Source organism: Arachis hypogaea, chromosome 10, assembly GCF_003086295.3.
Source record: "Arachis hypogaea cultivar Tifrunner chromosome 10, arahy.Tifrunner.gnm2.J5K5, whole genome shotgun sequence".
NCBI lineage: Eukaryota > Viridiplantae > Streptophyta > Magnoliopsida > Fabales > Fabaceae > Arachis > Arachis hypogaea.
The window spans coordinates 7,615,435-7,639,273 of record NC_092045.1 but is presented as its reverse complement, the minus strand read 5'-3'; the positions used below and the strand labels follow the sequence as shown (position 1 = coordinate 7,639,273).

The window sequence follows — 23,839 nt, the reverse complement described above, 5'->3', positions numbered from 1 at the left end:
CCCCTAAAAACTGGTGTTACCACCCTTCACGAATTTTCTCAATTCAACCTCAACCTAACAAAATCAGCATTTCAAATCAACATTTTTAAATCCGTCATTCAAAATTAATCATGATCAATTTTAAAAAAGAAAACCAAAATCAATATATTCAATCAATTTCACAAGAAATTCAGAAATCAACCAATCACCACAAACACAATATGTTAATTACAGTAGAAAATTTTACATCACATGCATTCATCAATTTGCATTAACCTACTAAACTTGTCAGGTATTCAAAAGCCAAAATATTTTCATTTTAAAACAATCCCCTATCTCGAGGAATCAAACCCGCAATGATTTTAACACAATAAACCCATTTTCTATCAATCCGCGGTAGCTACAACAACATTTACCGTTTGCGGTTATAACACTTTGACCATGAGACATCAGAATCTCCAAATCCTTAATAACCATTAACCAGAACATAAACCCAACCGGTTTAAAAATTTTATTTTTTTCCTCCCAGCACAAAAACAACGTCGTTACATTAAGAGAGAGAGCCCTAACTTGAATGATTCTCTTCCTCACCATTTCACCAATCTCTTAGTCTCTCCCAATCGCACTCCGACTCTAGAACTCGTGATCGCCGAGCGTCTCCTCTGTTTCGTCTTGCCGGCTCCGGTGCGTCTCCGATACTGCGCCGTTGTATCTGTGGCTCCCCTACACTGCACCGTCGCATCCGTGGCTCCCAAGCAACCTTGCCGTCGCGTCTCCTTTCTCCGCGTCCTCATCCATCGTTGTTGCCTTGCCCTCGTCGTGCTCGGACAGATTGGTCTTCTCTCTTTTCTGGGTTCATGTCTTTGTGAAATTTACTCTTGGTTTTTATTTTATATTTTTTTTAGTTATTCAGTTAAGTTATACTTTGATTAAATGAGTGAGTAGCTGATTAATTATGTTGATTATGAATTGGTATAATATTGTTGATTTGAATTTATGAATTTCTAATTCTTGTGAAGGAAAAATAGATAAACTAAGGTTCTAAAAATCGGAACAAAGTAGCCAATTATACCGAATTAATTGGAAACTGGTCCTCTAACTGATTCGATTGACCCCTAAAACTGTCATTTAAAAAATCGGTTAAAAAACCAATCGAATCAAATTATTAACCAATGAACCGACCGAATTTTTTATAGGCCCGGTTCTCCCCTTCAGCATCAAAACGGCGAGTCGGCGACCCCCTCTACCTTCTCTTTCACTCTCACATTCTCAGTTTCTCAAAAAAATCCCTAATTTCACTCCTATCTAACCCGATCAGAGTAAACACCGCTGCCATCGTCAGCCCCCAGCCTCCTGCACATCGTGAAGCCCCACCAGCCACCGTCAGCCCCCCAGCCGCCGCCACTCTTTTCCTCCTCGTCGTCTCTGTGCTCGTCGTGAAGCCTGCCTCATTCATCGTCGTCGTCGGAAGTGACAGAGGGTGTCGTCGTCGTCGTCCTCCTCGATCCTCTTCTCCTCTACGTGACGCGAACGGTTGCTCGATCCTCTTCAAGCGCGTCCTCTCCTCCGTGAATCTCTGCCCGGAGCCTCGCCGGGGAATCTCTGCTCGGGGCCTCGCCATCGCAAACTGATCCTCTTCCGAGCTCACTCTGTCACCTCCGTTCCTCTCTGGCCGTGTCTCCGGTAAGCCACTGCTTCTTCAGTTTCAATTTCTAAGATTCTGGCTTCTGAGTTTTGTTTTTGAACTAGATTCTTAGTTGGGATTGTGTTCTGAGTTAGGTTGTTGCTTATGTGATTCTGAATATTTTGGATGTTAAGTTTGGATTGTTTTGGTTAGTTTTTCTGCTTCTGGATTCTCTGTATTTGGATGTTGAGTTTTCTGTATTCTGAGTTTTTGTTGTTGAATGATTGGAAGATTTTTGTTGAAATTTGTTGTGATTCTGAATTTTTTTGTTGCTAAAGGTTTGAATTTTTTTATAGGTGAGTTTGTGATTCTAAATTTTTATTGCAATGAGTATTCTTGTTGATTATTTTGTTATAATTTATTTTATAGAATTTTAATGATAGAATATGAACAAGTTATTATGTCAAATTATAAAAATTTTGAATTTTATTAGTTTAGAAATTATTGAATTTGTATATTTGAAATTGTATATTGAATTTTTAATAATTTTATTATTATTTAATTAAACTGGTTTAACTACGGTTGGACTATTGAACCATTGAACCTGGACTATTGAACCATTGAACCTGTCATTCGACCAGTTCAATGACTGGTTCTCGCAACCTTGAGATAAACACTGAAAGTTCTTTGTAATTTTTGTGAAATCTTGATTCTTTGTGTGAAATCCTGATTCTTGAGATGATTGCAAATTCAAATATCACTTTAAAATTTAACTCAAAAAGGAGATTAGAAATTTAAAAAAATTATAATTTTGAGTATTTTTTAAAATTGTAAAAATTAAAAGTATGAGTAACGTTTGTAACTATAAATAATTGTTAACTGACACATCAACGTTTAACCTTAATGTCAGATAACTCAATTGATAATTTATTATTTTTGTCAAAATTAATCCTCTTAAATATTTTTTTTTTGTCGATAACATTTTTATCAGCATCTAAATCTTTTCATTTCTAAATTTCTACTGAATCTGTTAGTCTGTCTGTAGGAAGGACATAACCGTAATTTAAGTTTGCTCCAAAAACCTTCATGATTCTTTTTGGTTCAGCTTCAGGAGTTTTCGAACGAATTGGGAATTTCAGCTTGATTTCAGCCCCGGACAAAATCACACTACACCAATGACTGTGTCGAAGAAGAATTACAAAGAGAAACCTATACGTCGCAAGTAAGTCATATCCAATTCATGTTTATTGTAAAAAAAAGGTCTTTTTTTTTTGGTGTACCAATGTTTTTACTAGCTCTTCCGTGTTTCTGGGCAACATTTTTCCCAATTCTACATTTGTCTTCATTAATTGGTTAATATTCAGGTATTAGAATATAAGCTTGAAGAAGGTAACTATGCCTTTCCACCGTTTTGATATTTAGGATGATTAGCCCTTGTATGAATGGATTTCCGACATCAATGAAGCTTACTCAGGAACTTATTTACAATTGTTTATTGCAATGATTGCCAAAGATAAAAGTGGAGAATTTTCACTCGATGGATACCTTTATATTTGTAGTTTGACTTATCTTTATTGAGTAGAGTGAACAAAAAATGGAGGGTTGCTTAAAAGTTTGCGTCGTGTATATGATGTGCATACTTACTCTGATACTGGAAGTTGCACAGGGAAGAGAAACCAGAAGAACCAGAAACACCAAAATATAGAGATCGTGCTAAAGAGCGTAGAGAAGATCAAAATCCTGATTATGAACCTACAGAGCTGGCATTTCACGCTGTTGCTCCTCCTGGTACTGTAGATTTAAGGTGAATTTTCTACTGTTTATGTTATATTTGTTGTCTAATATCACATCATTCGTCTTTTAGTTAACTCGGCCAAAATAAGATGAAAAGAAAAAAAAAATTATGCTACCTGCCATTGCTTGGGCTACTAACAATCTGGTAATGTTTTGAAGGTCAGCTGATGCACACAAATTATCCATCGAGAAGAGCAAGTACCTTGGAGGTTCGCATTCATACTCTTGTATAATTGAGTTTTGCCATCTTATTCACAAAGAAATTAGTATGATAGTATGTTTTTGGTTGTTTTCTCTAAAGCTTTTGAGATCTGGATTGTTACAAGATGCTTTGGAAGTTGAAATGTAGGATTCCAGTGCCATGTGCATCCATGATCTTTCTTTTTCTGTTGTGTTATTTTTGTTTTTGATTATATCGCCCTAGAATAGAGTTCTTGCCTCTACTATTGCAGACATGACTGTAAAGTCAATACATATGTGAACAATATTTAGTGTAACTTTTATTGAATATTGACTTACTTATGCTAAAAACAGAACATGCTGCGTTTATTGCTTTTGGGCAGGTGATGTGGAGCACACACATTTGGTCAAAGGTTTAGATTATGCATTGCTGAACAAAGTTAGAAGCGAGATTGACAAGAAGCCAGATGCTGTGGATGATCTTGATGGGAAACCTAGGTAACTTTAGTCCAGAAGTGTCAGTGATACTGATCATTTTATTGTAAATCTGTCAATTAAAACTTTATTAATTATTATTTGGTTTTATTTTTTAATGAATCTAAGTTTTACTACCTGCTTTTGATTTGCCAACAGAGCATCTAAGGAAGACCAACAAGTCTCAATTCGCACATCAACTGCAAAGGTTCTTTACTTCTGTTGAATATTTACTGACAATATGAACTAAAGCTTTCCCCCCTCCTATTTTTATCAGTTTGAATGTGAAGTTTGTGCTCCAATTCATGAATTATTGTTGCTTGCTTCTAGTAATATGTTTCAATTCTTTAATTTTTTTTCTCCTTTCAGTCAGTTTATCAGTGGATAGTGAAGCCTCAGACCATCATAAAGACAAATGAAATGTTCTTTCCAGGTCGAATGACATTTATTTTTAACATGGTGAGAATTTCCATGTACTTTGATAATTGATGCGGTTTTGTTCTTTATGATATGAGACTCATGGTTATTGTATTTCATGCTTTGTGTGTCAATTATTTGTTTATCATGCTTGGTGTGGCCATTAGCATGTTTGCTTGCAAGTACATGCATATTGGGCAATATACAGCTTTCATCTTGTGTATCCTTGCGGTAGTTGCTTATCTCCTAGTGAATAGGTTCTTTCACCTAGTTTAAGTCAATACACCATGTGGACATTCACCAGACTAAGCATCTTGGCTGTGGATATTACATGTCTCTCGCTGCCTCTTTCTGTTTCTACTTATGTCTCTACGAACTGTAGGTTGTCCAATGTAGCATCATATGCATGGACATCAGATATGGAATGTTTGAGACCTTTAGCTAGCTGTTGCATCCTGATTCACTTTAATTACATATGTTGATAATTATAAACAATAACGGGGGAAAGGTTAAATAGGGTAGCTATATTGACATTTTTAGGTTTACAACTCAAATCGATGGAACGGTTAATCTGATCCTTTACCAGCTTATTTGTTACTCTCTAGAATAGAAGCACTTATCTGACAGATTCCAGCTTTTGTATGTCAGGAGAGTGGATATTCTCATGATATTCCAACGACCTTGCACCGTAGTAAGGCTGATTGTCCAGTACCGGAGGTTTTTGATCTTGCTGATTCCTCTGTGGCACTTTTTTTCTGCATTTTATAGCTTGCCTATAATGTGTCGCCACATGTACATGCCCTTATTTTTTCACAGGAAATGGTTACAGTTAGCGTTGATGGATCTGTTCTAGATCGGATTGCTAAAATAATGTCATATCTTCGTCTTGGCTCTTCTGGGAAGGTTTTGAAGAAGAAAAAGAAGGAAAAAGATGCAAAAGGTAATAACTGCAATGAGCAGTTCATCTGGAATTTTTTGATGTTATTGTGTAGAGTATATGCTTTATTGTATCAGGTAATGCAATTTTCATAAAATCTCTTGCAGTATGGTCTACTAAAATTTATCTGACTTTTTTCTAATTATTATGTTACAAACATCATTATGATGCTGTTCTTAAGGTTCTTTTTTTATCTTTGTATTTGCGAACGTTTTTGTTTGTTTAATTGATCGTGCTCATACTTGAGTCGATTATATAAGTTGTATTTAACATACATCAATGGTAAGCACTTTTATATTTTTTACTTCCTCATTCATTTTTAATGTCAAAGAAACTCGGGGAAATATTGGAGAGGGAGGCTGCTACCCTATCTTTTATATAGTCATATATTTCTGATAATTTATTGGAAATTTTAATAGTTAATGTACTCTTGGCACCATCCATTTTGAACATAGGAAAGAATTTGGCTGTTGGTAATGGATATGATGAAGAGAATTCATCAAAGGTTGAAGGTGGGAGGGTAAAGAATCAAACTGAAAGAGAGTTCATCCCACCACCACCACCTCCATCGAAGAAAAGTCATGCTAATTCAGGAGAGAAACAAGGCCCAGCTGTTGCTAGAGAAGAAGAAGATGACATTTTTGTTGGTGAGGGTGTGGCGTATGACGTACCTGGCAAAGACTTGAGCCAAAGTCCTCTCTCTGAGGACATGGAAGAGTCTCCTAGGAACAAGGACAAACCTTCATATTTTGCTGAACCTACTTATGGTCCTGTGCCACCTGCTGCACTCCCTCAAGCATGGCAAGAATCGGTAAGTTGGTGAATATAACTGGAAATTTCATGTTTAGTACCTTGTCCTCACCCTAATTTTTAGAGAAACATTAGAGTGTGGCTTTTGAGTTGACTTTCTGCCCTCATTGATCTGACTCTTCTCTCAGAATGAATATGATATGCAAACACAAGCCTTGGCTGGTGGCTACCAAGGAGAGTGGCAGGAGTACCAGTATGCTGAACAGCTGGCTTACCCTGATCAATACCTTCAGCAAGATATGCAGACTTATGATTTGCAAGCGGGTTTAGATATGCCACAAGATCCGCGTTTTATGACACAAGAAGAGAAAGATCGAGGTTTGGGATCAGTGTTTAAGCGAGATGATCAGAGACTTCAACAACTGAGGGAGAAAGATGCCCGAGAAAAAGACCCCAATTTCATTTCTGAGAGTTATTCTGAATGTTACCCAGGGTATCAAGAATATAACCGTGAAATAGTGGATAGTGATGATGAAGATGACTTGTCCAAAATGGATATGGGTGGGAGGGTAAGTAATTGCATTGACAGTTACCTTATTTTCTTATTATTAAACTGGCTGCAATGTTTTTCATTTATTTTCAAGTATATTATATATTTTCCTAATTTCAGAAAACTGTTATATAAATATGAAAACATATAATAATGATTATACTAATTTTTATTCTCAAGATGACCCTTTGAGAAGAATCATCATGCTGATAACCTGTTTGTATTAAAAGTGATAATAATGAAAATGTGCATTGAACAGGCAAAGGGTCGACTTCATCGGTGGGACTTTGAGACCGAAGAGGAATGGGCCACTTACAATGAGCAGAAGGAAGCAATGCCAAAGGCTGCATTCCAGTTTGGTGTGAAGATGCAAGATGGCCGGAAGACGCGGAAGCAGAACAAGGACCAGAAGCTCAATAACGAACTGCACAAGATCAATAAGATACTTGCCAGAAAGAAGATGGAAAAGGATATGGATGGTGACGATGGGGGCTCCCACTATGATGATGAGGTACAACCTGGAAAGAAGCTTCGAATTTGAACGAGTCTCCTATGTCCTTATAGCTATTAAATTAACATTATTGTACATGTTATTATTTCATTCCGTAAATATAATAACTCTTGCGTTATTATATTTAATCCACGATATGTCCTTATATATCAACATAGTACGCTAATTGATTGTGTCTAATAAAAAATTAGACTAATTAATTTTCACTTTAAAAATGCATAGTAAAACAAATAATTTTGATTATGCATGATCATTGAATAATCTATTTAATATAAGATAATTTCCTTTTAAATAATAATGCATTCATATAAATAGTAGTATAATAAAAAAATAATAATTATTGGATCACATGAACGGACAAGTTCATAGGCCCAGTGTTTTGCAATGTTAATTGGCCCAATGTGTAACGCAAAAACCTCATGTCATTAAAACTAATCCTAGATTTGAGGAGATAAAATACTGAAATCTGAAGTGCTATTCATTCACACGATAGAAATATGTGAAGGAGAACAGAAATAACAACAGGTACCACAATACCCCAAAAAAAAAAGTGCCACTGAGAGACGAACCACGTTATTTCTATAAATGTGGATTTTTTTTTTGGTCCAACCACACACCATAGATGCTCCCTTTCAATTATTGACTTTGACTTTAGCATATCAGATTGGAGAGTAGTCACCCAAGCATATCAGATTGGAGAGTAGTCACCCAGGCGCACAAACATGTAGACCATAATTGAAATGACTATTACTGTTAATCATCATTCACTCACCATAATTTGAAAAAGTGCTGCTCAAGCCTCAAATTCAATAAATCAATTGTACCAAAGTAACTCAAGAGTTCCCATACTGGGACTTAATACACCATATTATGCCACATATAAGACTTAAATGATACCGTAATCCAAATAAATAAAAGACACATGCAGAAGTACATAATCAAAACACGTGGAAGAAATGGAAAATATAAAATGACACACACAAACTACTTTCCTAAACTTTATTAAAATGTATAAAACTTAAAAGCCAATGAAGTCTTTCCACTCCACTCCACTCTTCAAAGTTCAGATCCTCATTAGTATTTCATATTCATGCCTTGATTGTTACACTGCACAAGAACACACCAGATGGTTTTATATCAGAAATTTGCCACTCTGACCCTTTAGCTGCATTTGGATCATACAACAAAGTTTGATAAGAGGGTCCTGCTTCCAGTGAGAATAGCAACAGCTTTTCATCAAATATCCCAAATCTAAAATCAACACTGGAGCTACCAGTGAGTGGAAGTGGTACCATTTTCCACGAATTGTCTTCAGAACAGAATATTGCTAGCTTCCTCTGGTTCTTCCACTCCATACAGAACAATTTCTTTCCTAATACTGCGTGCGCTGTGACCATAACACAGCCGTTCTTGAACTCACCCCAGCTGTGGACTTCAGGGTCATAAACATCAACAAACTTGGAGTTTCCAATTGTAAAGCTCGACCTTCCACCCATGACATAGAGCTTACCATCCAATGAACAGGCAAAGCAACCCCATCTTGGGCGCCGGACACTCTCTATCAGTGTCCATTTGTCGGTGTCAGGGTCGTACACCTCAGCACTAGAGAGAATTTCACCATCCAATCCATAGCCTCCTACAGCATAAACCAAGCCATTGACTTCGGCACATGCAAAGTCATAACGAGCCACATTCATTTTTGATAGTCTGCTCCAACTGCATTTGATATCCAAAATGGAACACACACATGAAAAATTTACAAAATTATTACAGGAGAAAATTCACAAGCTTAACAGACAATTAAGTTCTCCAAATTATGAACAGGAAAAGAGGCTATGCTGAACTAGATTTCATATCAGAATTAATCATATGCAATATATTCCCCAGATTTCTAACTAAATTAACAAAAAACACAAAAGTCTTATGTACCAGGTAGGGTCAGATACAAAAATGAAAGTAACAATGTCATTGCATCCTATTGACAAATGTTAAAATTTAAGTACTCTCATTTATAGATTTCTAGATAAAGCACAAAAGAAAATCGTACTTGTTGAGGAGCGAGTCATATTGGTAAACCTCTGCTGAGGCAAAGGTACTTCTATCTGTAGTTGAATATCCAGCAATAACAAGAAGCTTTCCATTAAGAACAACCACTCCGAATCCAGCCTTTACCGGACCAGGCATCGGTGGAAGAGCTTGGCATTTATGACTGGGACGATCCATAACCTCCCAATGAGTTCCCTCTCCTTCAGTATCCATTGTTAAGAAATAGAGCCATTCCTCAACCATCCCTGCCAATTTTCGCACAGTAATGAACTCTTTGCTTTGAATAAATGATCTCCATCTCTTACAGACACCACCAATAGTTGGGACGTTAGAACGAGGCACAAGTGCAAGGCAATGTTTTGCCACATCATCAGGCAGACCAGGTAGAATGGGGCTATCATCGTTTTCCGGTACCTCAGAGGCAAAGAAATGATTGGTTTGCAAACAAGTTAACTTGTCTTGATTGGCCAAATTGGTGAAACACATGTTTCGGCCTGTAGATCTCTTCTTTCCAGCAACAAAACCAGGCATCTTTTCCAAATCAGCAAATACACTTACCATATATCTCCAAGATGTAGAGAATTTTCCGTGACCAATTAACCGAACAATGAACAGAGCTCTTAATGTGAATTATATAATTAAAGGAATTCATGATACCCTTCACCAATTGGGACTCTACAAGACCAAGGCAAGATAGATGTTGCAGAACGAATCACGTGAGCGGTGTAAGCGGATGATTTTCTGTGCTTTGTCCAGTCTGATTCAAATTCCATAACACAAGTTCTGCCACTACTGTGATTGCTCTGATTTATCTTCGTCAGCGAATTGTTTCTTAGGCTGCTAAACTTGTATCCTCCCTTACACATTGCCCAAAGATCTATAAATTACAACAAGAATTTGTTACATTCTAAAGTTAAAAAAATAAACTAATCAATGATAATCAACAAAATTATTATAGGTACAAACACAGTCATACCAGTGTAGGCCATAGAACTTGGCAACATTCAGCCACCTATAACTTCCATTTTCTTCGAGTTTATATTGCTGAAATGTTAAACAAGGAGAAAGATAAGTCAATTTTCAACACAAGTAGCAATATTTGAGAGAATACATAGTCAATGGGGAAACTTCAACTGGGAAAAAGTTCAATCTAGAGGGTTAACAAAAGCAATCGGCATTCTTTTCAATATACACATCAATTGGACAGGAATCCACAGAAATTTAATTTTTATGCAATTTAATGTAAAAAAATTTACAACTAGTCATCTATTGTCCAGCAAAAGCGTTTGATTTTCATAGCTTCTATCCCAAAAATCTTACAAATAATACCATACAAAGAAATAATTGTGCAAAACTTCACATTAATTTTAGTGAACATTAGAATCTAAAACACTATATTGAGGATTAACACTTAAAAAAGATAAGCTCAACACTTCAAAAAGATAAGCTCCACTACTTTGTTGAAATCTCATAAATGTGCAACTCTCAACACAAAAACAATTCACAAATAAAAGAGATGAACTATGTACGAAATCTTGAGAAAAATTGAACAACTTGTGACATAGTTGAGACAAATATGAAGTCATAATCAACCTACTAAAAGCGATAAAAGATCAAAACATGGGATAAGAACTAAGTAAGTAGGAAGATTCAAAACAAAGCAAAACTAGAACATATTTAGCAGTTCCACGCACTGAAAATCTGTAAGATATGTATGAGATATCAATATTCTTTGCTGAAAAATCCAGAAGCGGAAGTAGCCACCAGATCTGAAATCAAATTACACAGTTCAGATGGACTTTTCACATTTCAGATAAACAAACAAAGAATCAAAATAATACCTAACCAGACAAAGAAAAGCCTTGTTTGGAAGTTGAAACGTTTTCAGGTATGAAATTCATTTAGCAGAGGAACTTAATGTTAAAAGAGCGTAATATAAATCTGTTATTTGAGCAGAGATGTATGAAATCAATAGAAGATTTAAGGAGTATAAGAACCAGATTCAGAATTATATTACAGCATACGGAGAAAACTCTAATTAGATCTGTAATAAGAGAAATGGAAAGAGAATAACAATAATAATGATGAAGAAAAGGATGAAAAGAGAAAAAGGACTTACATGATGAGAAAGAGGAAGCAGAATAAGATTAGGAGTGAAGAGTATATGGAGAGAGAGAGAGAGAGAGAGAGAAGAGGGTGTAAGAGGGAAAGGGTATTTATAGAATTAGAAGCAAAAGTGTAGGAAAGATAAAGACTTTCCAAGAAAGCGGACCGAGTTCAAACGTGAAAAATGAAGAAAAATGGTAATAATTGGAGTCAGCGAAGGAATGAGATCAGTGTTAGGTTGCACTTGCACAACCGTGTTCCACCGATGAAGGAAGAGAGAGGGGGCCACATGTAGGAGTTATTAAACCTTGTTAGACAAATTAATTTTTAATATTATTTTTAGAAATTTTAATTTTAATATATTGACAAGATAAAACAATAATCCAATTAGATTTATTTGTTTAGATAATTTTTTAATTTAAGTAGACAAAGAGTAATTACAATATAGAAATGTCACATAAAATTTTTTTTTTAAGTAAGTGACATACATTTTTTGATTGCTCACCTTTTTTCTGCATGATTGAAGTCATTAACATTTTTTTCAAAATCAATATCTGTTTTTTCTAAATTAAATTCTTAATATCTCTCAATCATATTATTACTCATTAAAATACAATTTTTTTGTAGAAATTAATGGAGGTTAAATTAAAAAAATTTAACAACTTCTACTATACAATTTATATTTTACGTATAGACTATTAAAAAATAAAAAATAAAATATAAACAAAAGTTAAAAAATGAATTTTTAAAAATAATTATCAATTCGTTATATTAAAATCAATAAATAAACATAGATATGAATATTAAATAAAAAATATTAAAATAATTAAAATCATGACATATTAGTGCACATATGAAATAATTTGAAGAATACAATAAGATGCATACTTTAAAATTTGGTAATATTAATTATAAAAATTTATTAATTATAGACATTATATGTATGAAATTATAAATATTATGAGTCCAAAATTATGGATGTTATTAATATGAAATTATGAATGTTATGTGTATGAATTTATAGATATTATGAGTAAATTTATCAATTGAATAAATTAATTTAAAAATTTGACATTTTTTTCAAATTCAATTACAATAAAATTTAAAAACATCGATGTATGAATGTAATATCTAATAAATATGAATTTAATTTTTAGATATTAGTTGAGATAATACTCAATTTGGTCTCTGAACTTACAAGTAAGTCTCAATTTAGTCCTTAAAGTTTCAATTGCCTTTATTTGGTCCCTAAACTTTGTGAACATAACTCATGTTAGTCCTTGAAACAATTTTCAACGTACAAACGTTACACTATCGTGACAGCCGGATGCCACACTAAAGTTTGTAAAATGAATTCAACAATAATTAACAAGAGGCATAAAGATTCATTTGTATTTGTATTCAATATAAATACTCATTTGTATTATTATTAGTCAATATAATCTCTTTTTTTCAATTGTACTTCTATTTTCAAAATCAAATTTAACCATAATTATTTTGTATGCTTTATTTATTTTGCATTTGTATCTTATATTTATCTTTTAATATTAATATAATTTATTTTTGTATTAAAAATATTAATTTTAAATATTTTTATTTAAAAATTCTCTTTCACGTTATTTTTTTAAACACGATGATCGCCTCTTCTTTAATAAAATAAAGAAAACATGATTTTGTTACGAAAGTAATTTATTTAATCAATAATTAATTAATAAAATACTAATAAATAAAAATGATAAGAGAGGCAATTGTAAATTAAATGTGGAATAATTATCATAAATAATTTGATTAGTACTTTTTTAAAGTGTTGAATAATGTAGATATTTTTTATTTCTTCTTTTTAGTTTTAATGGTGATTTTTACTTTGTATATATATTGAAAAATCATGTCATGTAAACTTATGGGTAAAATTCGAAATTAAACTAAATAGAAAAAGAAATTACACATTTCTACCGAAATAAAATTCGTTACTTGGATCGCCCAAAAGTACAGTTTAATGTAATTCGAATGAGACTCATTCGAACTAGAAAAATTAATAGTAATTTGAATTAGACCAATTCGAATTAATAGGGAAGTGCAATTCGAATGTGACCAATTCGAATTATGCATGCATTTAGTCCTAGGGTAGTTCAAATCAGTTCGATTCGAATTATGCATGGATGTTGTGATAGGGTAGTTCGAATCATACTGATTCGAATTATACAAAGAAGCAATGACATAGTAGTTCGAATGAGGGTGTTTCGAATTATGAAGCCCCAGACGTGTATAAATATAGTGCGAACGTAAATTCTTCTCGTTAAAATGAAACACAATGGCGAGTGAGGAGAGTGTTCTAGTGTTGGTGCACTATAGAGGATTGATTAAAAAGAAAAGACGTTCTGGTGTTAAGTTTAGCGATAAAGATTGCTTCATTATTTTTCTAAAACCTACAACAAGCTTCGCTGAGTTTCTGAATTCTATAATACAGAAACTGGGGTTGCAAGTCGTGAAACGGGTTTAAAAGTTATTCTATCGCATTCCAATTTCAGTTTTGCGAGATGATGTGAAATACGATTCATTTGTCATAGGGAGTGACGAGGATTTGGAGGTTCTATCCCATTGTCGTAGGCAGTTTTTCGAGGTCAGGGCACCTGAGCTGTTGGCAAAGCTTGCAGATGTGGTTTCTAACTCAGGTGGTTCAAACCAGAATATCCAAACTCCATCAACGGCAGCCTATTCTAGTTTGAGACTTGTTGGTGTATCTTCATCAGTGCATGTGATTGCACCTCGGGAAATGGTGGTTGCCTCTCCGTCCTTTGTAGTTGATCTCAACCGCAGTGGTGACGGAGAAGTTGGTATCATTGATAGGGTACCGATTTCATTACAGCGTGGGGCACCGAATGGTATAGACAATGCATTGCCGGATGATGATGACGCTGATGATTTGGAGCCGGACATCATTGTCGATGATAACAGTGCTATCAGTGAGTAATCCAGCTGGGACTGGCGGAGCGTCTAGCTTAGGGACTCAGCAATACCCCTCGCACTTTTCATGTTTGGACTTGGATGCCATGAGAGAGCAGGGGGTTGCTGGAGAACCTATTGGATTTGGTGCCAGACATACTCAAGGTAACTGAGGCCTATCAGAGTTTCAGGTTGGTCAGCAATTTCAAGATAAAGAGGAGGCTGTGTTAAGTGTAAAGACATATAGCATCCGACGTGGGGTACAGTACAAAGTGGTGGAGTCCGATTATCGCAAGTACCTTGGCAATTGTACCGAATTTGGCAATGGGTACACATGGTTGATTAGGATCGGTCTCCGCCAGCGTAGAGGTATTTGGGAGGTAAAAAGGTACAACTGCCCTCATACTTGTCTGGCCATGTCTATCTCGAGCGATCACAGGAGTTTTAATTATCATGTGATTTCGGCCTTCATACTACCAATGGTTAGAGCTGATGCAGCCGTTTGTATCAAGGTGCTACTGCATGCGACAGAGGCACATTTCGGCTTCAAGACGACTTATAGGAGGGTTTGGTTGGCTAAGCAAAAGGTCCTAACACACATTTATGGAGATTGGGATGAGTCATATAATGAGTTGCCATGATGGATCTTAGGTGTGCAGTTGACAATGACTGGTTGTGTTGCAGTATTGAGGACCAGTCCTTTGCGAGTGGGTGGGCAGGTGGACGACTCGCAAGCGTATTTTCACTGGCTTTTTTAGATATTTTCACCTTGTATTGAGGCTTTTTGGCAGTGTAAACCGTTGGTCAATATTGACGGGACTCACCTATATGGAAAATACAAGGGTACCCTACTAGTTGCGATTACACAAGACGGAAACTTCAACATCTTGTCTGTTGCATTTGCATTCATGGAGGGTGAGAATGCTGAGTCCTGATCATTTTTCTTATCCCACTTCCACCAGCACGTCACTCCGCAGCCGGGTATTCTGGTGATATCAGATCGGCACAACGGTATCAAGGTGGCACTTGAGACTCCTGACGGAGGTTGGCTAGCACCAGCTGCATACCATGCATTTTGCATCCGACATGTGGCTGCAAATTTTTCCCTGACTTTTAAGGGAAAGGATGCACGTAGGCTTCTAGTCAATGCGGCATATGCTAAGACTGAGGTTGAATTTGATTACTGGTTTGATATTCTACGAACCAAAGACCCTATCATGTGTGATTGGGCTAACAAGATTGAGTATGCGATGTGGACTCAGCATCGGGATGAGGGTAGGATACTTTTCTATGTATTTGTACTCACTAATAAACCAATAATATAACGACTAATAAAACAACTCTATATAACTAAATAATGGTAAATAACAACTACCAATATAACACACAAAACGCATGAATATAAAAATAACACATTAAATCGTATTTTAAAAGGATAAGTGCACACTAATCTCTTCATTGATGACACCAGCTATGTGAGCGACCCCTTCCAAACGATATAGTCGATCTGGGTTATCCTCCATCAGTTGATTGTGAAGTTGAACACTTTGTTAGAGTCGTACGGATAGAGTTTTCTCTGGGATTTGGTGGGGTAGGGGTTTGGGATTGTTGTTCGAATGAGCTCAATTCGAACTCTATTTATAGGGTAAAGCTTTGTAATTCGAATGAGCATCCTTCGAATTACTATGGGTGTCAAAGTCATGGGCTGGTTCGAATCAGCCTAGTTCGAACTATTGTGAGTCACCTTTGCATGTAGTTCGAATAAAGGTAATTCGAATTACTCTTTGAATTCAATACATGCATAATTCGAATTGGTTTAATTTGGATTATTTTGAACTTGTCTAATTCGAATTTAACTGATTCAAATTATTTTTGGTATAGAAAATTCGAATCAGTCTCATTCGAATTACATAATCTATATTTAGGTGATCCAAGTTATGTTTTTGGCTTTGGTAGAATCATGTAATTTCCTCTTCCATTTTGTTTAATATCACATATTACCCTAAACTTATTATTGTTATTTTTGTTAAATAATTTTTTTTATTATGGATGCAATTAATTATTTTAAGATAGTAATTTATTTCATATTTGATACCATATAAAAATTAATGTTAACTTAACAAAAAATTAAATAAATAAAATTATAATTGAATAAAAATATAAATTTAAATTCTAAAATATTAAAAATACATTTTAAAAATAGACTAACCAAACATATTTTCATTATTTTCAATGCTTGAAAATAAATTCTCTTTTTACAAACCAATCATATTTTTTAAAATGTAAAAAGTTAAAAATAAAAATTATTTTAAAAAAATAAAAATACAAAAACAAAAATAATAAATAGAGAAAAGTATCATTTTTGTACCCAATGTTTGGGTAAGTTCTATTTGTGTCTCTAACGTTTAAATTGTCCTATTTGTATCCTTAACGTTTATAAAAGTGATTTAATGTTATCCTACTATCAATTATACTAACAAATCAGATTTTATTTTTCAATTATTCTCTTTAGATGTATTCATTCTCAATTAGGTCTCACTTGGATGTGTTTGATTTTAATATTATACCCACTATTTGTGTTTAGATTCAATTATGTCCTAGAAAAGTGAATTATGTAAATATTGTAGGAATTAGTTTCAACTTTTGATGAGCTATTTTTCAGAGTGGATCATCGATTCTATCCCAGACATTTGTATTCTAACTTTAAGAAGAGATTTTTAAAACTCAAATTAAAGCGTTCATGGTGTGTAATTGACGGCAGGATAACATTGAATCGCTTTTACAAACGTTAGAGATACAAATAGGACATTTTAAACGTTAGGGACACAAATAGGATTTACCCCAAACATTTGGGACAAAAATGATACTTTACTCTAAAAAATATTTTCACAAACCAATCAATTCTTAAATTTTTTAAAAATAATATAATGGAGCAATTGAATCATCTAAATTTTTTGAAAATAAGAAATTACTTTATTAATACCATTTTATCAATTTTGTTATAAGAGATTAATCACTTGTTAGAAAAATGGTTAGAAACCAATATCAATCAAATATTTTTCAAGCTTTTTCGGACTTGATTAATTATTTGGTGTGAGAGTCTAATAGCGTGTAATACTAATCTCCCGGTCTAATTATGGTAATCATTGATGATTGATTACTTGTACGGGTTTAGAATTTTAGATAACTAGGACTATAAGATTATTTGTGGAGAAAATAAACATTAAAAGATTTTATTTATAACAAATAAAAAACTTTAAAATTTAGGTTTTAATGATTATTTTAATTCCATTAGCAAACACTCTAAAAGAAAAGGTATTCATTTTCGGCCAAATTTAATATTTTATTTGCATCCCTTTTAGTATAAATTTGATTACGTAAACGTATAATAATTTTATCTTTTATATTTATCATGATCAGTGGCGGAACCAGAAATTTCATAAGAGGGGGGCCAATTAAATATAAAATATAACAAAAAATTAACAAAATATGATTTGTAGCATATATATCAAAAAAGTAATTATATTATATAAAAGTCAATGTTCAACTACATACTTTAAGATTTTGATATTTTTAAACTTGCTCGACGATGCTTCATGGAACTAAAATCATCAATTATCATCTCTGAAGTGAATTTTGAAGCAATTTCCTTTTCAATATATACAATCATACAATCTGCTAAAAATTCATCTTCCATCTTGTTTCGAAGCCTTGTTTTAATAATCTTCATAGCTGAAAAGGCCCGTTCAGTTGTTGCTGTTGTCACAGGAAGAGTCAAAACAAGACGAATTAATCTATCAATTAAAGGATATATATTTGATTTTCCTGTCTCTGTCAATTTTTGACACAATTCAGCAAGAGTAGACAAATTCTGAAAATCTGGAGCTTTAACCACATCAAGTTCATAATGTTGTAACTCATAATCCAATTGAATCTTTTCTTGCTCAGAAAAATCTAAAGAATAGAAATTCTTTACAAGATTGCATATGTTGCAAACACTGAATAACTTGAAAGCATCTTTAGGATCTAGAGATGTACTCAGTATGAGGAGCTCGGTTGCTTGCTCACTAAATCTACTATTTAGCTCTTTCAATTGAAAATCTATCACGCTAGTAAAAATGTCAACACGATAGTGGTGTTCAACAGTGACAACATCCTTTTTACGACGAGACCGAATTATGTCACTAAAAGAAGCACCCATATCAGGTATCTGAATAGCATGATCATTGCAGAAAGAACTAACTTTCTCCAAAAGTGCTCCCCAACTACTATCTCTTAACTGTTGAATCAATGACTTTGTACTAGAAACCAGATGCATAGCATTCAAAATGTCTTGAGATTTTTGTTGCAATGCTTGACAAAGTTTATCAGTGATTCCCATGATTTCTTTCATCATATGCAAAATGAAAACAAAATCAAATGATAATAAAGATTTAAGAGCATAAGTAGCATCACCACGTTGAGAATATGTAGATCCATTAGTAGCCAAATCTTCCAGAACTGAAGTTGTTGCTCCAAACATACGTAAAAGGCTACAAATTGAGTTGAAGTGAGAGCTCCACCTGGTATCTCCTGATCTTTTTAATGTGCCAATTTGATTTGCTCCTCTTCCTGTTTCAATTTGATTAGTTGCAACTAAATGGGAAATTTCAGTTGCATAAGCAGATCGTAATTCATCATTGCGTTTGCAAGAAGAGCACACAACATTGATAATATTACTCAAACTTTGGAAAAAAGCATGAACATCAACAACTTCTTTAGCCGCAGCAACAAGAGCTAGCTGTAATTGATGAGCAAAGCAATGAACATAATATGCATAAGGACATTCTTGAATAATTAAAGCTTGTAACCCTTTCCACTCTCCACGCATATTACTAGCTCCGTCATACCCTTGACCTCGAACATTTTGAATGTTGAGATTGTGATGAGATAATGCAGAACAAATCTCTTGTTTTAGAGTAGCAGAAGTAGTATCTTTGACATGAACAACATCTATTAGCCTTTCTTTGACAAATCCATGCTTATCAACAAATCTAACAACAAGTGCCATTTGTTCTCTTCTAGATTCATCTCTAGCTTCATCAACAATCAAACAAAACTTTGCATTACCAATCTCATTGCGAATTTCATTTTGCACCTTTCTAGCAAAAACATGTAGAATTTCCTTTTGAATAGAAGGTGATGTGTATATTGCATTTTGAGGAGCATTATCCAAAACAACTGCATCCACTTCTTTATTGTAAGAAGCTAATAATTTTAACATTTCAAGAAAATTTCCTCGATTCTGAGACTCATGACTCTCGTCATGTCCCCTAAAAGCACAAGCTTGAAACGTTAACCATTTGACAGTATCAATAGAGGCTTTAAGACGCAATCTATTGCTTAAAACTTGTTGTGAGCTTTGCTTAGCCAATACTTTGTCAATGTGACATAATTGATTAAGCAAATCTTTACAAGACTTAACAGCAATATTATGAGGAGAATTAAGAGATTTACCCACATGAGATAAAAATGCACAATCCTTTCCATTATTCACTTTTTTCCAATTGCAAAATCCTCCTTATGTGAATGGACTTGATTTTCTAGAAAATAAATAGCATGGAAGACAAAATGCAGCATCCACTTCTGGCGAATATTCTAGCCAAGAAAAACTCTTAAACCAATGAGCTTTGAAACGACGAGGATGACTTTCTAGACCAGAAAGAGGGTACTCATCCATAATAAATTGATATGGTCCAAACTTTATGTATGCTCTACGGATTTCATCTTGTTGATTGATAGGATAATTCCAAATTTGCGGACGCTTTCCGGGATCACGCATCAATGTATCAATATTAACTTGATCTATTTCAGTCCTTGCTATTTTGGAAGCAGGGGGTTGAATATCTTGCTCAACAAGTTGTGTCACAGGTTGTTCAATAATATTTTGAACATTACTCAAAGAATCTGAAGCTGAATTTTGTTCATCATATATTATCTCTTTTCTCTTGAAAAATGAGTGAATTGTTTTCATCTTTGACATTTTTAACTTAACTTGAACTATCTAACAAAAATAATTGCATATATATTATTTTCTTAAAAAAATATTAAACCTATTGAGCAATAACAAATAATTTTAGAAACACAAATATATAATAACCAAAAATAAAGTTATTGATTTACCTGATTATTTTTTGTTCCAAGTCTCACAAAAAAATAATTCTATTGAGTTTTGTCCTCACTTCAATCTTTGAACACTGTCCATTATAAAAAAAAATAAATTAATTATTTTAAATAAATAATGTAAATAATACTTGACATTGTCATTAACTTAAAAAAAATTGAAATATACCTCTTTGAATCTTTGTTGTGCATTCAATGGTTAATATTTTGTTGTTCACTTCTCTTCAATGGTTTTTCTTCGTATGTCTTGTTTTGGTATGGAAAGAAAATTAGAATGAGAAGAGTAGAAGACCAAAAGTTTGGGAATCACTAAAAGAGAGAGAAAAGTGGCGCTATGCCTATGATAGTTTGAAACAAATATTTGAAAAATGTACTAGGGTTACTTTAATTAATAGTATGGGCTTGGGCTAGTATAATAGAACCATTTTTATTAATTATTAGAATGGACTATTTGTTAACAAGAGCAACAATAATTCAAATATCTAATACATAATGCAGTTTTTAGTTTTTTTAATTTATAAAATTTTGTAAGTTATATTTTTTTTAATATTATATATAAAAAAATTTAATATTATTAATTATTACTATTTACTATTTTTTTTAAAAAAAATTGGGGGGACCATGGCCACCTTAGGTCCCCCGTGGATCCGCCACTGATCATGATACGAGCAAATATAAATGGATTAAAGTATTTAAAATTTAATTCAATAACTATTTTATTGATAAAGTGCCATTCAATTTAGGTCCTAAAAAGTTGTATATATAGTAGTTACGTTATACGATATTTTTTAAAATAAAAAAATTATTATTTTTTTTAAATTCAATATTTCAACCTTAATTTTAGGAATGTGATTTTTTTGTTAGAGTGAACTCGTCTAGCTCTTATAATTCACCCAAATTTTCAAAAATTCTAATTTTTAAGCCATTATCGTCGTTTCCAACAATATATAGAAATGCAGTAAAGTACACCGACAATAAATATGGCTTTTTCAATGTCGACAACACCAATAACAACTATTATTATCGTCTCCAGAAATACACAAGTACACACAGCAATAAGTCATATTTAACCAGAATTTTTTTAATTATAAATCACTATTTTTCAAAAAAAATACGACTTATTCTTGTGTACTTTGGAGACGATGATAATGATTGCCATTGTTAACCTTTCAACTTTTTTCCTCACCCAATCTGATATTTATGAAGAAACATATTAAAGTTCGTCAGGATAAGGCGAACTTTATAAAAATATAGAAGTTTTCCGAGGTCAGGCAAACTCGGTAAAAATTATAGAGTTTGCCGAGAGATGCGGCGAACTTGCCCTACATGCAAAAAATAAAAAATAAAAAAAATCATATTTGAGGAATTAAAGTTAAAAAACCGGGTTTAGAGAAATAATTATTTTTTTATTTTATTTTAGAAAAAAATCCTACGTTATACATACTGTTCGGTTGCTCGGGTGTTTGGTGGATCGGTAAGGTGAATAATGGAGTAAGGGAAGGAGAGGATCTGGACCTAGGCGTGAGCTGCTGGAGCGGCGCGTTTGGCCTATTCGTCGATCTATCGGTGGATGGGGCCATCTGCAAGGACACCCCGATACTAAAGTCAGAGTCTGTACGAATAGTCGACCAATTAGGGTTAGAAGGGTGACGTACCTCTGGGAAGGGTAGGTCCCTCCCAAGTTATACCCTGTACTCGGTGGACCCCTTGTGACCAAGCCCACCTGCTTGGAAGCTTCTGCTAGCTGTGCAAATTTCTTGTGGAGTGGGAGATGACGTGCGGATATCCTCTTGATCTGGGTCGGTGGACCCGTCGGATCGATGACTTGGGACGAACTTGGGTCATGGTTGGGCTTGGCCGGAACACATACAAATTTTTTTGGCCATTCAAATTCAATTAAGTTGGTCCAAGTCCAATAAAAACTAATTTCAAATTAGAGAGTGTGTAAATACATGCCTGTTCAGTAGTATGAAAAACACATTTTCTCTCTCGATCAAAACTAAGACGATCAAACTTCAAAGGCGCTCAAAATCTTCGCAAAAAATCACAGAAATCTCAAAGCTATTTTCGAAATCTTCACCAAGAAACACAGAAACAGAAAACGAAAAATTATTGAAGGTGTTGTTCACTAATCGTCCAATTTTTTCATTTTTTTCTTTCCCATTTTCGATCACAAAACACTAGATAGTCATATTTCTGTTTATTTAATAGATTGATTTTGTGTTCTTGCGTTAAAGTACATATTATTGTTCTCAATTATACTGTTCATTTGGTAATAACTTTGTTAGGTCAGTGTACACATGTTACGTAATATTTCTCGTATAATTTAACCTAGCTATATTTGCATGTGTTTGAGAGATTTGAATGTGTTTTTTTTCATATTTGAGTGTTTCTATGTTTAAAGTGGGTTAGTGTATAGTAATTAGTAACAATTTTCGGTGTATTTTATCTAAATTGAGGTGCACTTGGTGTTGTTGTCCTCTTTTTGTTGTAACTAGACAACAAAATATTATTATAATGCTTCTGATGTTATTTTGTGCATGTTTAAGTGATTTGTATATATTTTTGTCCATTTTTAAAGGATTTTGTTCATGAATTTGTTGTAACTAGTCTATAGAATTTTGTTATAATACTTTTGGTGACATTTTGTGCATGTTTAATTGAGTTGCATGTCGTTTTGAACTGACATTATTTGATAGAGTTAATAGTGAAAATCGTCCTTAAAAGATACCTCAATCTTCATTTTCGTCTCCCAAGATAAAATTAATCAAATTCGTCCCCAAAAAATAACCAATCTGATCACATTAGTCCTTCTGTCATCTCCTGCGCTAAGTTGGCCAATGCTCGCTGACATTGCCTATTAACTGCCAGCGTGGCACTCCCTTAATATACCCTCTTGTTGCTGATAAGATAAGTTTATTAGATAAATTCAAATCATTCCCTAAGTCCATGAATTCTAATCCGAAATTGCACTCAAGGCATGGATTGCTCATCATCATCATTATATGTCTCGTGGTAGTTGTTGTTGCTGCTTTCTTCTTATCTCATCCTTCATGTATGTTGACACCATGTAATGTGGTCTTCTTACACTCATCCAGCTCCATATCTGTCAATTGTTTATTGAATTTCTGAGATAATATCGTCTCTAATAATTGGCATTGGTTGGAAAAAAGAATCCTGAGTCTAAAAAATCTATATTAGACTTGATGTGAAAATAACCCAGTACATTTTCAATTTTCGAACCAAAATCCTTCGTAATGGCTTCCCAGAAGCAACACACACAACCAAGGAAAGAACATGTTACGGATCCAACACCCTAGTTCACCTCCCCTAACTACCAACCATCAAATAAACTTTAAGTAATAA

General features: G+C 33.8%; 3 protein-coding genes across 3 annotated transcripts; 1 reads left to right on the top strand and 2 right to left on the bottom strand.

The window, feature by feature from the left end:
- Window positions 1–1,171: 1,171 nt before the first annotated feature.
- On the top strand, window positions 1,172–7,431 carry LOC112715023 (suppressor of mec-8 and unc-52 protein homolog 2). Its single transcript, XM_025766750.3, has 12 exons — window positions 1,172–1,662; window positions 2,709–2,825; window positions 3,270–3,407; window positions 3,557–3,606; window positions 3,961–4,075; window positions 4,211–4,259; window positions 4,421–4,510; window positions 5,117–5,185; window positions 5,285–5,408; window positions 5,861–6,216; window positions 6,344–6,724; window positions 6,965–7,431. The coding sequence occupies exons 2-12, from the start codon at window positions 2,779–2,781 to the stop codon at window positions 7,244–7,246; spliced, it is 1,701 nt and encodes a 566-aa protein (XP_025622535.1). The 5' UTR covers window positions 1,172–1,662; window positions 2,709–2,778; the 3' UTR covers window positions 7,247–7,431.
- A 562-nt stretch (window positions 7,432–7,993) lies between these two features.
- Window positions 7,994–10,139, bottom strand: LOC112715024 (F-box/kelch-repeat protein At1g67480). Its single transcript, XM_025766754.3, has 2 exons — window positions 9,264–10,139; window positions 7,994–8,932 (listed from the first exon to the last, which is right to left on the bottom strand). The coding sequence occupies exons 1-2, from the start codon at window positions 9,821–9,823 to the stop codon at window positions 8,305–8,307; spliced, it is 1,188 nt and encodes a 395-aa protein (XP_025622539.1). The 5' UTR covers window positions 9,824–10,139; the 3' UTR covers window positions 7,994–8,304.
- An 8,116-nt stretch (window positions 10,140–18,255) lies between these two features.
- LOC112715022 (uncharacterized) lies at window positions 18,256–19,574 on the bottom strand. The gene is made up of 2 exons (XM_029289360.1): window positions 18,319–19,574; window positions 18,256–18,265 (listed from the first exon to the last, which is right to left on the bottom strand). The coding sequence occupies exons 1-2, from the start codon at window positions 19,572–19,574 to the stop codon at window positions 18,256–18,258; spliced, it is 1,266 nt and encodes a 421-aa protein (XP_029145193.1).
- Window positions 19,575–23,839: the final 4,265 nt, after the last annotated feature.

Excerpts from the sequence above, each read along its gene's own strand:
- LOC112715023 (XM_025766750.3), top strand. The coding sequence starts at position 2,779 with ATGACTGTGTCGAAGAAGAATTACAAAGAGAAACCTATACGTCGCAA. Across the intron at positions 3,607-3,960 it reads GAAGAGCAAGTACCTTGGAG|GTGATGTGGAGCACACACAT; the intron begins GTTCGCATTCAT and ends GCTTTTGGGCAG. Across the intron at positions 5,186-5,284 it reads CTGATTGTCCAGTACCGGAG|GAAATGGTTACAGTTAGCGT; the intron begins GTTTTTGATCTT and ends ATTTTTTCACAG.
- LOC112715024 (XM_025766754.3), bottom strand. The coding sequence starts at position 9,823 with ATGGTAAGTGTATTTGCTGATTTGGAAAAGATGCCTGGTTTTGTTGCT. Across the intron at positions 8,933-9,263 it reads TATGACTCGCTCCTCAACAA|TTGGAGCAGACTATCAAAAA; the intron begins GTACGATTTTCT and ends TATCAAATGCAG.
- LOC112715022 (XM_029289360.1), bottom strand. The coding sequence starts at position 19,574 with ATGTTAAAATTATTAGCTTCTTACAATAAAGAAGTGGATGCAGTTGTT.